The sequence below is a fragment of the Onthophagus taurus genome, chromosome 1, assembly GCF_036711975.1.
Source record: "Onthophagus taurus isolate NC chromosome 1, IU_Otau_3.0, whole genome shotgun sequence".
Lineage (NCBI taxonomy): Eukaryota > Metazoa > Arthropoda > Insecta > Coleoptera > Scarabaeidae > Onthophagus > Onthophagus taurus.
Window position 1 is genome coordinate 29,378,437 of NC_091966.1, and position 15,587 is coordinate 29,394,023.

The 15,587-nt window shown below is 32.6% G+C and overlaps 1 protein-coding gene across 2 annotated transcripts; it reads left to right on the forward strand.

The window, feature by feature from the left end:
• Positions 1 to 1,627: 1,627 nt before the first annotated feature.
• LOC111416504 (DNA (cytosine-5)-methyltransferase 3A-like) lies at positions 1,628 to 9,687 on the forward strand. Of its 2 annotated transcripts, none has more exons than XM_023048548.2 (10): positions 1,628 to 2,060; positions 2,123 to 3,151; positions 3,210 to 3,314; positions 3,369 to 3,462; positions 3,528 to 3,754; positions 3,840 to 3,887; positions 3,942 to 4,006; positions 4,056 to 4,203; positions 8,601 to 9,282; positions 9,336 to 9,687. In XM_023048548.2, exons 2-10 carry the CDS (start codon positions 2,996 to 2,998, stop codon positions 9,554 to 9,556), a joined length of 1,746 nt encoding a protein of 581 aa, XP_022904316.1. In that variant the 5' UTR covers positions 1,628 to 2,060; positions 2,123 to 2,995; the 3' UTR covers positions 9,557 to 9,687. The 2 variants fall into 2 exon arrangements, with proteins under 2 accessions (XP_022904316.1, XP_071055398.1); XM_071199297.1 differs by having other exon boundaries at positions 1,628 to 2,041.
• Positions 9,688 to 15,587: the final 5,900 nt, after the last annotated feature.

A 15,587-nucleotide genomic window follows, 5' to 3' on the forward strand; every position in this document is an offset into this window, starting at 1 on the left:
ATTCAATGAAAAAAGTCCTATTGGGGTTGAACTTGATTATTATCTGCAGTGTCCAACACCTAAAAGAGATACTATTTCCTGGAAGGATAGTTGCCGGATATCCGTTCCACCACTAGTTTCAATATTCACATATAGTTTACTATTGAAGTAGAGAAAGAAAATTACGTGTCTTTTCTTGAGACAACAATGATAGAGACAACAATAACACCGTCGAATTTGATTGGTATAATAAACCCACTTTTTCTGGTAGATACTTTAGTTCATTTCACAAAATTAAACATAAAATCAACATTGCACTTGCAATGAAGCATAGGATCATTAATATTTCAGAACCCCATTTAACTCAAACCAATTTATCTAAATAAAAAAATATTTTTTTGGACAATTCATATCCTCCAGATTGCTTAATAATAACCAAATTAATTAAAATGTTCAAAACTACTACGGCAACAGTAGCTTAAAAATAGTAGAATATTATCCTTTTAAACTTGATAGAGTTTTTTCTAAGTTGAAAGATAAAATTCCCTTTGAATATAATAATAATAATAAATGCCTTTATTAGAAAATAAGCTTAATTGTACAAAAAAAAACATACAAAAGAAAATAGGCGAGTTCCAGCTTGTACTAGTTAGTACAGCTGCTCTAACTAACCTAAGAAACAAAAAAGAAATACATGACTCGGCCAAAAATTACAAAGCAAAAGCTAGATACAACAACAAGATTGCAAAACATGTCAGATCAGCGTTTGCCCCCATGTAGACATTGTTCAAGAAAACAAGAATATTTCTGTGTAAATTTAAACCTTCGTAGTGAGAACCCCTTGCAATTATCGTCCACCTCATTATATTTCGAAGTTATTTGAAATATGTATGATCTCTGAAACAAAGACAAACGTTAGAAGGGTGTCGACAGTCTTCCGCGAAATCGCGTATTTATTCGGTGGACATCATTTCGGAAAGTTATCAGTTGGTAGAGATACTGTGGTTCCTTGCAGTTTATAATTTTATGGTATAGGCACAAACACTGCACTTTCCTACGATGATAGCATATTTAGCATATTATGATACATATCAATCTAATGTCATTTATTGTGTACCATGCGGTTCTTGTAATGAATGTTACGTTAGTCAATCTAGCCAATTGTTAAAAAATCCTTAAACTAACACGGGGGTGATGTTTTAGAAATTTAAAAAGAGGTTGTGCTTTAGCACAACACAGCTAGGATACTGGTCACTAATTAATTAAGTTTGAGGAGACTAATGTTTTGGATAGGGAAGATCATAAACGCTTATTTCTAGAAATGTTTCATATTGTTAATCAAAAGCTTACAGTCAATTTTAACACTGATGTCAACTCTTTGAGCAACGTATATTCCTTCATTTTCGAAATTTATAACAAAAAAAATATCCGACTTTGATTTAAATTTTTAAATTTAAATTTACTATTTTGTTTTAACGTTTTCACGCTTCACGTGGAACAAGTGTTTTTCAAAAAAACTTGTTTGGTTCATTCGCTGACCGATTTGCGACCTTTGTGGTTCTCACATGGTGCGTTATTGCCGATTTTAAAGATTTTTTTCGCGATTTCTAGTACAATCTGTAAGTTTTTTACTATTTTATTTTGTAGAAATTCAAGCCCCGAAGAAGCTTAAAATATATAAGCGAAATATTGGCATGTGAAAAACGAATTGCTGTTTCAACAGTCCTTAATCCTATCCTGGAAATTAAATTTAACGCTCGACTGTCTAGTTTTCTTGCCTCTGTTTAGTGTAAAAGTGAACTATGCAGATTTTTTGCAGTTTACTTTGATTCGCCACCGTTCATTCATCACCCAGTTTCAGTAAGTGTTTTTGAAGATGACACAAAGCAATTTGGGGATACCTATGTGGGATCAAGATAACAGTATCAAATATGAGAATCGCAGTAGATTGCTTTTTAAGTTTAGTGAATAAGCTATAATGCCAGACTTTATTGAAAGCCTGCGAGAATGCCGCTATATAATAGCAGTTTTCTTCGAATCCCTTCTGATTGTTTGACGATATGTAAGTACCTGTTGAACAGGTAAGCACAGTTCCGTGGTGTTCTCTAAAGCCACACTAATAATTTGGTATTAAATTTTTCAGATAAGAATGAAGTTTGACTAGCAGCATTTTTTCGAAAAACTTACTAATCACTGGAAGCAAACTGATAGGGCGGTAAGATGCCACTTCGCTTTGGTCTTTATCGAGTTTCGCCACTATTTTAATCTTAGCAATTTTTCATTGTCCTGGGATGTATTCGAGTCGAAGCATAGCATTAAAAATGTAGGTGAGCATGTAATGAGCTTATCATTATTTACATTATATTTCACTTACCTTGCACCTAGGTACATGCTTCAATTGTTGCCTTGTAATGAAATCATAAGTCCCTGATTATGATCTCATTTTCTAGGTTTAGTAGAGTTAATAATTTAATTAAATTATTATTTTTTAAAAATTAATTTAACTAACGAAAATGAAGAAAAAGAATCCTCTTTAAAATTTAATTACAAAAATTGTCCAAAAATATTCATCAACTTCAAAACTTTCTTAAGAATCTAAACCTTTTTTAGAACAATTTTGTGTCTATAATTCTAAGAATTCAGAAGACCTTTTTTTATGAATAGAAGACATGAGCATTGTATACCACTCCATCATCGCTTTGTGTGTTTACGTCTGCGCAGTTTCAAACGATACCACTTCCCTCCAAATAAACCCAGCTCGTTTTTTTGTTGGGTCATTTTGTGACTTTCGTCTTCTGCACGTGTTGAGCCTGTTCAACTTTTAAAGTGTTTTTTTTTTATCTATAGTGTTTTAGTGTTACTGTATTAAAAACATTCGATAACGGTTTGTGTTGAAATAAAAATGAAATGCTGTGAAGATGTTTTTAAAAAATAAAAATTTCTGTACGGAATTTTCATAAAAAATTTTTAAAATTGTCAAATTTTAAAACAAAACGGGTTTTAATTATCGCACAAAATGAACCGAGAATGGGCGTTCGGTACTTTTGTATGGGCCAAAATGAATAAAAAGTTTTGGCCGGGAATAGTAGTCAATCCTAAAGATATAAGTTTCGAAGACATAAAAGATAATTCTTCATTAATTTTTTGGTTTGGAGAACATTCAGTGTCGCCAGTAATAACTTAGTAGAAATAAATTTATTTTTATTTTTATAAATTCTTTTATTTTTAAGATTACGAATTCTAATATAATCGATTTTTGTGAAAATTTCAATGATAAATGTAAAACTTATGGTGCCTCTAAATCTTGGATATCCGCTGTTGTGGAAGCTTTAAAAGTAAGTTTAATTGTTTACTTAGATTATTTTCCATATTTCTATTCAATTAATTAGATCATTGGTGAATCAAACGATGTTTATGTAAATGAGAAGGAATTAATTTCTTGGGCTAAACTAAATATAAAATCTGTTAGAAGAAACAATTCGGGTTAGTTATACCTAACTAATATTTTTGTTTTTAGTTATGTCATTTTGATTTCATAATTTTTATAGATATCCCTCATTTTGTAAAAGAAAAATTATTATCTCTTTTCTTCGATAAAGAAGATCAAGGAAATGCAAATTATACGAAAAAACGTAAAAGTTTAGGCGTAAAACAAATTATTGAGCGCTATAGATCGAATGAAACTGATTCTTTAGAAATTTGTATGGGATGTTATTCCAAAGAAATTACAAACAACCATCCAATTTTTCATGGAAAAATTTGTAATACTTGTACAGTAAGTCACTAATTTCAACTCTGATAACCTTTCCTCCTCTTCCTTTCAATTTCTTCAGATTACACAAAATTTTTTTTATTGTTAGATACATATAAAAGAACGATACTATATTATTGGAACCGACCAAATAAAGGTAACAATATAACATTAAATAAATAAATTTTTTATCTTTTTGACTTATTAACAGTATTGCTGCGTAATCTGCAGTTGTCTTGGAAAAGTTGCAGTGTGCGATCGCCCTGGATGTCGATTGTAAGCATTTTTACTATTAACTTTTGATAAATTAATGTTAATTTTTTAGTGTGTACTGTTTCACCTGCATTGATGAATTCGCTTCATACGGAGCCCGCGAAGAAATTTTACGCAATCAAAATTGGCATTGTTTCATTTGCGACAACACCTCAAAGCTTAGAGGGACGCTTTTACTACGGGAAAATTGGAAACAAAACGTAAATACTTGTCCGTAAACAGCAAGAAACTTTTAGCATTATTTTTTCAGTTAATTTACATGCCGATATTTTCGTTGTCTTTAGAGATAGCGAAATATTAAATAGACCATTAGAAAGCCTGCCCTTTTCTTCATCTAAACTTATTTGTCCGAGCATACACCTCAAAATTATCAAATTTCAAGTCCATGTGCAGCCGTTATGGAACCGAAATTAAAAAAAAGCTTTATTAATTTAAAGACAATATACTTTGAGCTATCTAAATTCGGGTTTTGTCTAATCAATATCTCACGGCGTCGGCCAAAAAAAACGCCTAACAAATAACCCTACACATAGAGTTGCTAGATTGATCTTTCTCAATACAGCTCTTTTAATTGGTAGGAACGATAAACTATACCAGTATCAATCATATAGGAAATTTTCTGTTCTATGTCGTAATATGTCAGTTTAGAAGGGGCAAAACTCTGTGACCATATAGAACAGCGTTTCGCAAACATTTTTAAGTGGCGGACCAAAAATATCAATAAAATCTTAATGTGACCCATAAGAAATTAAAAGAGGGGATAATTACTGTTATTGAAAATGGAAGCTAAATCTGTCTAAACAGTACAAACAATAACAACATTAATTTTGAGATAAGCATTTCTTCTAAAATCAGTGGCTTTTATGTTGCTGCATCTCGTTCCACCAGTTTATGCATCCTAGGTTCAATCGACCCGTTTAATGCTATTCTCATTGTGGCATCATGCTTTCTATTCTTAATTGCAGCGAGAACTGAAAAGCCACTTTTCATTTATTTATTTACTTATTAAGACTATAGGCATATAAACGGGACGAACCCACAGACTCTGTGCCACAAAATAATACAAAAACAAATCACAAAAAAACAATGCTAAACCAAAATTACATTAACAGCGTAACGAGTTTGTTGAGGTAATAAAAATAAAAGGATTGACTTTACAATAATAATAGACATTGCAAAAAAGAACGCCAATTAAACCACATTAACAAATTACTTAAATTAATTGATCAGCTTTAAGCTTAGAGTATGCAATTACCAAATATTTAAATCCCCTGCGTGAACTACTGAAGACATTAACCCCCGCGTTGCGATGAAAATGATCACAAGTGTATGCCATTCTCAGCATAGGAGAATTCTGAAAGACGTTCGCGCGAGGAATGGGAGTGTAAAATATATAAGCTAATCGAAGCAATCGGGGAGGAACGCGTGTACTAATGATTTCAAAAAGTGCTGGCGAATCGAAGCTGCCATTGATGATTTTATGGTATGTTAAGGCATCACTACAAAGACGGCGCTGACGACGAGATAAAAGATTGAAGGATGAGCATGCGGATTCGTAATCAATGTAATCAATTGCGGACTTTTGACAAAGGTACTTTAAGAATTTCTTTTGAATTCTTTCAATACTCGAAATGTATGTGTTGATATTACGGATTCCAAACGGATTCAAAATATTATGAACATAAGCAAACATCCTCGAAATCTTCAGTGGTCCTCCACTGCACCAACGTGGCCGTCAAACATCAGATTTCCGTCATATATGACGCCCAAATCTCTAATCTGACTTACTCTGGGTATGGTTATGCCATCGATGTCGTACTCGTATCTGACCACATTCGAATTCCTTGTAAATAAGATAACATTACATTTCTCTGGATTAAGCGTAATAAAGTTTGAGCTGCAGTAACGGTGCAATGCAGAAATATCGCGCTGTAACCTAGAGCAATCCAGAGGTGAGGACACTCTAGCAAATAATTTTAGGTCGTCGGCATACGTCAAACACTTTGCACTATAAATCACCTCAAAGATGTCATTAATGTAAATACTAAATAGGAGAGGACCTAAGGCAAGCCATGGAATTAAGTATTCATCTATACCGAACTGTCGAAGTTTTGTAAGCAAAAGTTTATGATCCACCCGGTCAAAAGCCTTACTGAAATCCGTGTAAATAGAATCCACTTGATAAAAATCATTAATTGACTTTAATATGTAGTGAGTATATTCCAGCAAGTTACTCTCGATCAAGCGTCACGCAAAAAAGCCATGTTGCCTGCGATCTAATCTACTTTTCACTGTGAAAAATAGTCTTTCATAAATAACTTTTTCAAATATTTTGTTGAGTAGAGGTAGTAAGAATATAGGTCTACAATTCGATACCTCACTACGATCTTCGGATTTGAAGATAGGAATTATATTAGCCTCCTTCCAAACGCGTGGAAAAACCCCAGATTGAATCGACTGGTTGTATATAAATGTTAAAGGAAGCGACAATGATTCCGAGCAATTGCTAATTGTAATAGCTGGAATACGGTCAGCTCCCGGTCCCTAGGTCGCATCGATACCTCTCAACGCCTCCTCAACCTCTAAACGCTCAAAGTACATCGCATAGACACAGTCAGTATCAAAATTATTGGCGGAAACAGTTCCAGGCTGAGCTGGGATAAATACCGAGTGAAAGAAGGTGGCAAACAGCGAACAAACACTAGGACCATCAGTGGCAACCACACCGTTATGTGAGACAATTGCTGGAATATTATTCTCTCTTTTACGTTGTCTAACAAATGACCAGAAACATTTTGGGTTTAAAGTAATGTTAGTTTCCTCCCGGTAATTTTTATAATCTCTGTCTATAAGAAATTTGGACGAGAACCACACCCTTATGTCTACGTAATGTGGGAACAAATTTTTCAATAGCATCACGAATATAACTATAAAATAGCCTTACGATAATAGGGCCGTTAAGTATTTTTTTATTGGCTTATTCGAAAGTTTTTTTTAATTGATTGACCCTATATTTTTTAGTTTTTGATTTTGAATATTAGTTTTTCAAAAAAAAAAAATAAAGTTTGAAACTACAAGGCGCGAACTCCAAAGTACGTCACTCAGATTTGAGCGTATAAAAATCAATAAAATTCCCGGAGAGAGACAATGCTACGAATCTTATGCGCTAGAAGAAAACGGGAGCGAACGTAACGTCTGTGAATTCTTTCTTCTTACTTAAAACGTCATCTGGGGTCCGGGGTGGGGAATTTTAAACTTTTACATTAATTATTGCAAAACATAAACAATTTTCGAACGTGAAAACGTTACTAATCTGTCTAATTTAATTTAGATTATCGATTTTTTGAAAGACGGTCTTTCTAATCGATTGACCTTAACGGCCCTATTGTAAGAAACCGAGGTCCTGGAGTAAATATCGCTAAATATGTTGTTGCAAATGGTAGTAAACATTCCATTGAATGATCAAATATATCAGTAAGGTATATCAGTAAGCAATCTTTGCAAGCCATATGTTGTTTTTGAATTATTCTGCTAGTAGTAAATTTTGGTCATTTAAGAGTATTTCTTCAGTCAAAAAATCTTTTCAGTACCTTCCCCCTCGAAAGCCAGAGTATCTCTTCTTACAATAAAGCGAAAACTCGAGTCCGAACAGCGCTATTACAAATATGGTTTACAATTTTCACACAGTGATCTAAAACTGTGTCTAATTTTTTGTTTATATTTTTGAATACCAACTGTTCACTATGAAGAATGCAGTGGGTTTTTATTATATTTTTATGCGATAATTGCCCAATTTGTGTAACTACACCTGTGTTTTTTCCTAAAATCGCCACTGCTCCATCCGTACATTTATTCCAAGGAATGTCTTCAGACTCAATGTATAAATTTATGGCATCAAAAACTTCATAAGATGTAGTATAGGATTGTAGTTTTAAGGTGCATAATAATGCACCTTATAATTCTTCTTTCATGTCCTCCAACTCAAAATCAATACAACTTACACCTGCTATCAATAACTGTAAGGCATAATATGGTGAATCTTGCAATTTATCAATTAGTTGTAATTCCAGGTTATTTGAAATGCTAAGTATTCGTCTGCTTACTGTTTCAGCAGACATAAGAATATTATTAATTTGCACAGCATATTCTGCTCCAAACATTTCTTAACAAACTTCTTTGAAACCTGGTTTTGCACTTCTCCTATATTACACGCATTTTTGGTCTTAGCAATATGCAATGCTACTGAATAACAACATTTCAAGTATTTCTTATCTGTTCCAACATATTTAGTCAAACTTGATTTATTCATGTTCAATTCTTTAAGTTTTCTTTTAAAAAATTCTGATGGTCTGTCTTTTTTTGAACTTGAAAAAGGATGGTTTAAGGTGCAGAAAAGTGGAAAGAAATCAGCTTTCGTAGTGGTGTATTTAATATTTCACTATCCATAAAAACAACGAAGATATCGGCTTGTAAATTAGGTAGAAAAACAAGGATATATATATATATATTAACCCCTTAATTTGCATGTATTTGCAAAATAATTGGTCATTAAGGGGTTAAGACATAAAAAGAAATTTAATAGTATTTAAATTTTTAGATAACAAATTTATTTGGTCTCGAAAAATGTCCACCTGCTCCACCTACAAAAAGGCGAATAAGGGTGTTATCGTTGTTTGACGGAATCGGAAGCGGATTAACATCTCTTATCAATTTGAAAATATCAATAGAAGAATATTATACAAGCGAAATAGATGTAGATAGTATTGACGTCGTTGAGAAAAATTACCCATCTGGAACAACACTTCTAGGCGACATTCTATCTCTAAATCAAAATCAACTAAAATCTATATTACCCATAGATTTATTAATGGGTGGATCACCATGTAACGATTTAAGTCGTGCAAACCCAAATAGACGCGGGTTATGGGATTCCGACGGAACTGGAATATTATTTTTCGAATTCTTTAGAATTTTATCCTTCATAAAATTACACAACGAAGGAAGACATCTGTTTTGGCTGTTTGAAAATGTTACTTCGATGAGTCCAGAATCGAAACAAATTATTACGAGATTTTTGGAATGCGAACCCATGATAATCGATGCGGGTTGGGTTACCCCAATGCGAAGACCAAGACTTTTTTGGGGAAATTTGCCGAGTATTGCTCACCAAGAGATTATAGATGATGGACCACTTTTGCAGTCCGTTTTATTACCTGGAAGAACAGCGAATGTTGATAAATTGCAAACTGTTACAACAAAGTCGAATTCTCTATTACAAGGTTAGCTTTTTAATTTTCATTAAATACAATTAATATTTTTTAAATTAATTTAGGTCCAAAATGTAAATTACCAGTTATAGACAAAAATGGACAAGAAGATTATTTACACATAACTGAATTAGAAGCGGTTTTTGGTTTTCCAAGAAATTATACAGATATAAATAACTTTTCGTTTAGCAAACGACTAAAGTTAATAGGAAAAGCATGGAGTGTCCCTGTTATAATGATGTTGTTAAGTTGTTTAAAAGATTATTATGCAGCTTGTGATCATTAATGTTGTTTGATAACTAACATAGATTTAGTTATTTTTTATTATTATGATTTTAGTCTTAATGAGTTGTTAAAATTTTAGATTGTTTTAACAGGTTTTTAAAAATTTTTAAAATAAAAATATTCTACGTGAAATTTTTAGATTTATTTGTATGTTATTGAATGTCCCGAAGAATGCTCAGTTGAATGTTCTTCAACTATAAAATTGAAAAACCTCAACTCCCGCAGCTTCTTCCTACAACAAGGCCTTCCACTAGGATTCATCCTGGACACATATACGTTGCTCTACGCCGATGGCACAACCTTGGTATCGCATAATCCGGACATTTATACTTCAGTTCGGAAACTTCAGTCGCTTATTGATGTCGCGGAAATCTGGTTTCAGAAATGAAACCCATCGAAAACTTAGTTTTTTGTTCCTTTCTCTCAATTCATGCTCCTTCTCCAGTAATAACAATCAAATCGTTCACCATACCTCCCACATCAAACCGCAAATATCTTGGAATAACCCTTGACAGAACCCTTAAATTCTCTGCTCACGTCATCAAAGTAAAGATGAAAGTCAAGAACCGCGGCAACCACTTTAAATCCCTAACATTGAGAGGTCACGGATTATCAACTGAATACATACATTTATAACTCGCTATGCAGACCAATCATCGCATATGCATCAATTATCCTTCATGACACGCCAAGTGATTCTAACTACCACCTAGAAGTTGCAGAAAGAGAACTTTTCTACAGCCTTACCAAAATTACTCCTATCTGCTCCCGCCTATAAGTTTTCTCCACTAAAGTTGCCAAAAATTTTCCATCAAACACCATTTGTTTATTAGTTCTGTATCACACCACACCTCCAACAGTAACCATTTAACACTCTACCATAGAATATTTCGAAACGGAGAAGACTGATGGCTAATACAACAATGTCACTAACCTCGGGCAGAAAAATCAAGGTCAATAGCCCTATTTCTGCAAATGTATAAATTTTTTAAGGGATGTATTTGAATGTTTTTGTAAGATTTTTTGTTATGTACGGAAGTAAAATTTGTTCTCTCTTAACAATCATGGGTATTTAACGTTACCATCATTTGTTATCAGGTTCAATATTTCTTGATGACTTGAATTTAGAGATTTCTACTTTTTTGTTGTCGCACGTGAATAATGGTAACAATATTTGCTTCTATCTTCAATGAAAAAGGTCATTTTATCAAAAAACCAACCCCACGAAAAAAGTACAAGAAAAAAGGTTCGAATTCTAAATAAGGTTCTAAATAAACATCACGGTTTATCACCGTATCTTTATACCTGCTTTTAACACGTTCGCCGAGACAAATTTTGCGTTATACTTTCTTAATGGCCATTGAGATTTTTCGGAATTGTTCTAAATGCTAACAAATACTACATAAAATCTAGTCACAATAAATTCATCTAACTGAGATGTTAAGTTTTTGAACCAAATAAATTGAATTACAGCTTGGTAAATTTATCTTGACCGGTAAAGGTCAGATGCGTCGTAGCAGTCGCTTCTGTGTTATATTTCACGGAATGAAGATCGTATACAGTACTCAACAAAATTATTAGTGTATATATTGCATTGAGGTCTTATATATAATCTAGAGTGCGTATGCTGTTGCCCCCACCACGCCTAAAATGAAGCCAGAAAGGTCGCCATGTTAAATGTACCAACTTAGAGGGAAATTCGAAATTCTTATATATTCTTATGCAAGAATTTACATTATTATAAACTGGAAAGACAGAAAATGATAACCAAAACAAAACATTAATTTTTTATTGATAAATAATTATTAATTATATAATATTTTAAAAGAACTTAATAATTTTTAGCCATAACCCTTATACTTAACATAAACTAAGAAGAAAATATTTAAAGCAATTCCGATCACGTTAATCTCTGCTTATAAATAATTGTTAGTTTATTTTAAAAAAACTGAACAGTCCTTAATAATAAACTTTACTTGAACTTCAATTGAAGACCTCGGTGCAAGAAGGGAGTAGCTCCATTTATCAAGAGAAGGAGTTGTCCCCTTCTTATAACGAGGTCTTCAATTGTTATTCCAAGTCAAGTAACCAGAAACATTTTATGGACTGTTGTAAATAATCGTCCAACCTACCAAATTATAAAAAACATATGTGAAACGAAAAGAATTCGAAAACTTTCATCAAAAATCAAATTTTAATAAAAATAACAAGATGTTTATGAGAATTGTGAGGTTATAATTGTAGGTACAATAGAGACTTGAAACTATAGCTAAGTTCAGGTCGGTACATCCAACATGTCTGACTTTCTGATTACCCCCACCAGCACCACATATGCTCTCTAGATTATATATAAGACCTCAATGATATATTGTAAAAATTTTGATGAAAAATAAGATTAAAATGAAAGGTAAGAAACCCTTCTAGATTCTGATAAAGTATACTTCACAGTAACACAATAACAGTAATTACACTGATCGACAAAAATTAACTTTTAGTTTGTCTTTATTTTGACTCCTTAAGGTGGAAAACACGTGTAGAATACATATATTTTTTTATGACAGGAACTTGACTGAGACTTTATTTAAAATTAAATTTAAAAATATGTTTCTTAAAACTAAAAGTTAAGATTTTGTGGAGTATTTGACTTGAGGCTGTCACAAGTGTCCATCACAAATCTGCCAACAAACGAGGACTCCATTTACACTGGTATCGTTTTTCTATGCAGGAAATATGATAGAACTTTTTTCCATGTTCGTCGATAACGGCTTCTAAGTGTGAAGACGAAATGGGAGTATAGAAAGTGTATTTTGAAAGATATATTGTAGTGGCGCTACGTACAGGCGAAGCAGGTAGCCGCCTGTAGCGGCCAAAATTAGGGGCCACCGAAACCACGTTCCTCTCAGGCATAAAAAACTGATATTAATCACGTATTCTTACACTAACTGAATTACATTTGCCATTTAGAGGAAAATCTGATGTACTCTTTGAAAAAAATAACGGAGTGCTTTCGAAATATTGAATGTAGGTTTATATGATCCAATCCTTAAAGAACATCTACGACCTATAACGTAAGATGTTCATTCGTAACAGGTTCATTATCTTAGTAAAAATACAAAATGAATTAGTAAATTTATTGACACAAATGACTAGAAGGAAAATTATAGAAATGGCAAAAAAGTCGATTTTTTTTCTGTAATCATGGAAACAAGTCCCGATATCAGCCACAAAGAACTACTTACATTAATAATTCGATTTGTCAACACCGAATCAAAGAATACGTATTTGATGACAGAACATTTTATTGAAGTAACTGACATTACTGGAGTCGGTCTGGCATCTATATTTTTAGACACAATAAAAGTACTAGGTTTAAACATTTACAACTGTATAGGACAGGGCTACGACAGTGGAGCCAATATGAAAGGTAAGAATAACGGACTACAAAAATATATTTCAAATATAAATCCGAGAGCGTTATTTATTCCTTGCTGCTGTTACTCTATTAATCTTGTTTTAAATGATGTTGCAGAATCAAATATGAAATATTTGTATTATAGTATGAAATGGTTATTTTTTTTTGAATAATACAAAGCTTGTATAATTTTTTTCTGCATCCCCTTATAGATGGTCTATTCTTGTCAAACATCTGATTAATTTAACATTAAAACCTGTATGTTCTACGAGATGGGAAAGTAGGATAAATGCGATCAAGCCCGTTATATTTTTGTCCCGTCACTTTTTGGTAATGTGAGTTTTTGCTGGGTTCTCATGGAAATAATACTAAAGTGGAAGCAAGCAATATATTAGAGAAGTTAAATTATCAGGCCATATGCATTACAATAATTTGGTATAAATAGCAATGTAACAAATTTTTAATAAATTTATATTTGTTAGTTTGTAGTTTGCAACTTGTTCAATAAATAAATAGAAATAAATCAAAGTGCATTTTTGAAAGGACACTTTTTTAAAATTTTTATTTTGGCAAGGGCGGCCAAATCCATTTTCGACTGTAGCGGTCGCCAAATCTCTGAGAACTAAATATCTTTTTAGTTCTTCGTCACGGCGACGAAAACGACACACCTTAATATCTGGTGTGTCGTTTTCGAGTCTTTCATTCCAGATCCTAATAGTTCACACAGTTTTTAGACAATTTAAGTTGCGAACCAAATCGTTAAGATCAGCTTGAGTTAGCAAAATGAGGTTCTTTACTATCAGATACATAGGTTGAATTATGAATTTCATCTGCAATTGCACTACATGAAGGCAAATCGATGGCATTATTTGTCTGATTTGGTATTGCAGGTATAGGTAAATTAGCAATATAAGGGTGTGGTCGTGTTGCAGAACGTACATTTGTATATTTCACAGTATGTTTTGACGCCACATTTATCCCATTTATATCTCAGGCACAAGTAGCAATCAGATACGTAGTCTACAGGCTCTCTCCAAATAAATAAGATTTTTTACGCATGTCATATACCATATATCAGGTGCCCAATCCTTATCTTGATAAGCCAGAAAAGCCAAAATAATCACGATATAACACTCCGTTCCCAGTTTTGTGATATTTTCTTGTGAACCTTTTTTGTTCGCCAGATCGGTGAAATTTCATCATTAGCTTTTGAAAGTTACTTCACCACATCATAGAAAAACTGTAAGATGATTGATACATTTCCTTCGCATATTGAGAAACTAGCAACGATTTAAATGTACATATGTATGTATGATTTAAGTAGAATTAGCGGAAAATACGAAAAATAATTTTTGTAATTCGCTACGGTAATGGAAGCTATAACAGTACTCAAACGGGTGCTGTAATGAGACTCCTTACAGCATCCGATGCTGTAATGAGATTTTAGTAACATTTTATGGAACCAGTTCAAGTTGGTGACATTGGGTCATTAATTTTTCTAGTTGTCAATGTGACAATTTTTGTCTATGGATGTTTAAACACGTTCTTAGCATCGAATACAAAGTCCATAATGATGAGGACATTGACTCTGAGCAATTTCTCTTATTTTGGGAGGTGTACATCAAACATTTTTTTCAGGTGAATATATTTTGTGTTTTGACAGTTTCTAATTGTCAATTCAAAGTTTCTATTTTCAAGTGTTCCGGTGTTACCAACTGCTACATACCTATTTCCCTACATTGCCAAAATTTACTTTATTTTTGTTAAAAAAAAGTATAATAACGCGAATTACAAAAAATAGCATAAAAACACGTTTCAGAAGACTTAAAGCACTCATTCATTAAAAAACTCGTGGCTTCGCCACTCGTTTTTCAACTTGAATTCGTGCATTTCAAGCGTGTCTTACGAAACTTGTTTTTTAATATACTATTGTGTTTTCTAATGAGGTTATGTAGTAAAGTAATAATTAGCATTCAGAATCCCTGTAGCAAATAACTCGTCGATCAATGTTATTAAATTTAATTTCTCGGAGAAAAGTTACACATTTTTTTAAAACATCTTAAAACCTATTCCATAAAATTAAAAGTATTTATGGTTAAGTAAAAAATAATAACTTACCGCCTATGTTGAAATGTATATAACAATTTATAAATAAAAAAAGGAAAAAATAGGTAATGAAGATAAATAAGAAAAATGTCCACCACATGACAATTACGTGGTAGGTAAATGATGTTTCGAACCATAAAGGGTAGGTACTCGCATAAACCCAACAATTTACTAATCAATTTTCTTTATCGTGATTTGAAGCGGTATTCTTATAAAAAAGAAAAAGAAAAAATTCCTCCTGACAAACGACACGTTACACCTAGGACACCTCATCTTTTATACAAACTTTCGTGACTTGAAAAGCTCGCCTTCGATTTATAATGCACACGAGTTGAAGAAGATCTAACAAAGTCTCAGTGATTTCCCAAACATTATACAGAGAAGGTCTCTGTATTATATTGATTACAAAAATTTTTTAATGATGTTGAAGATTTTATCTGTGTTTAATTTCATTAATCTAATTTTTGGAGAAAATCTTCATTTTGGTATGTAAATAATTATTTAGACCTAAAAG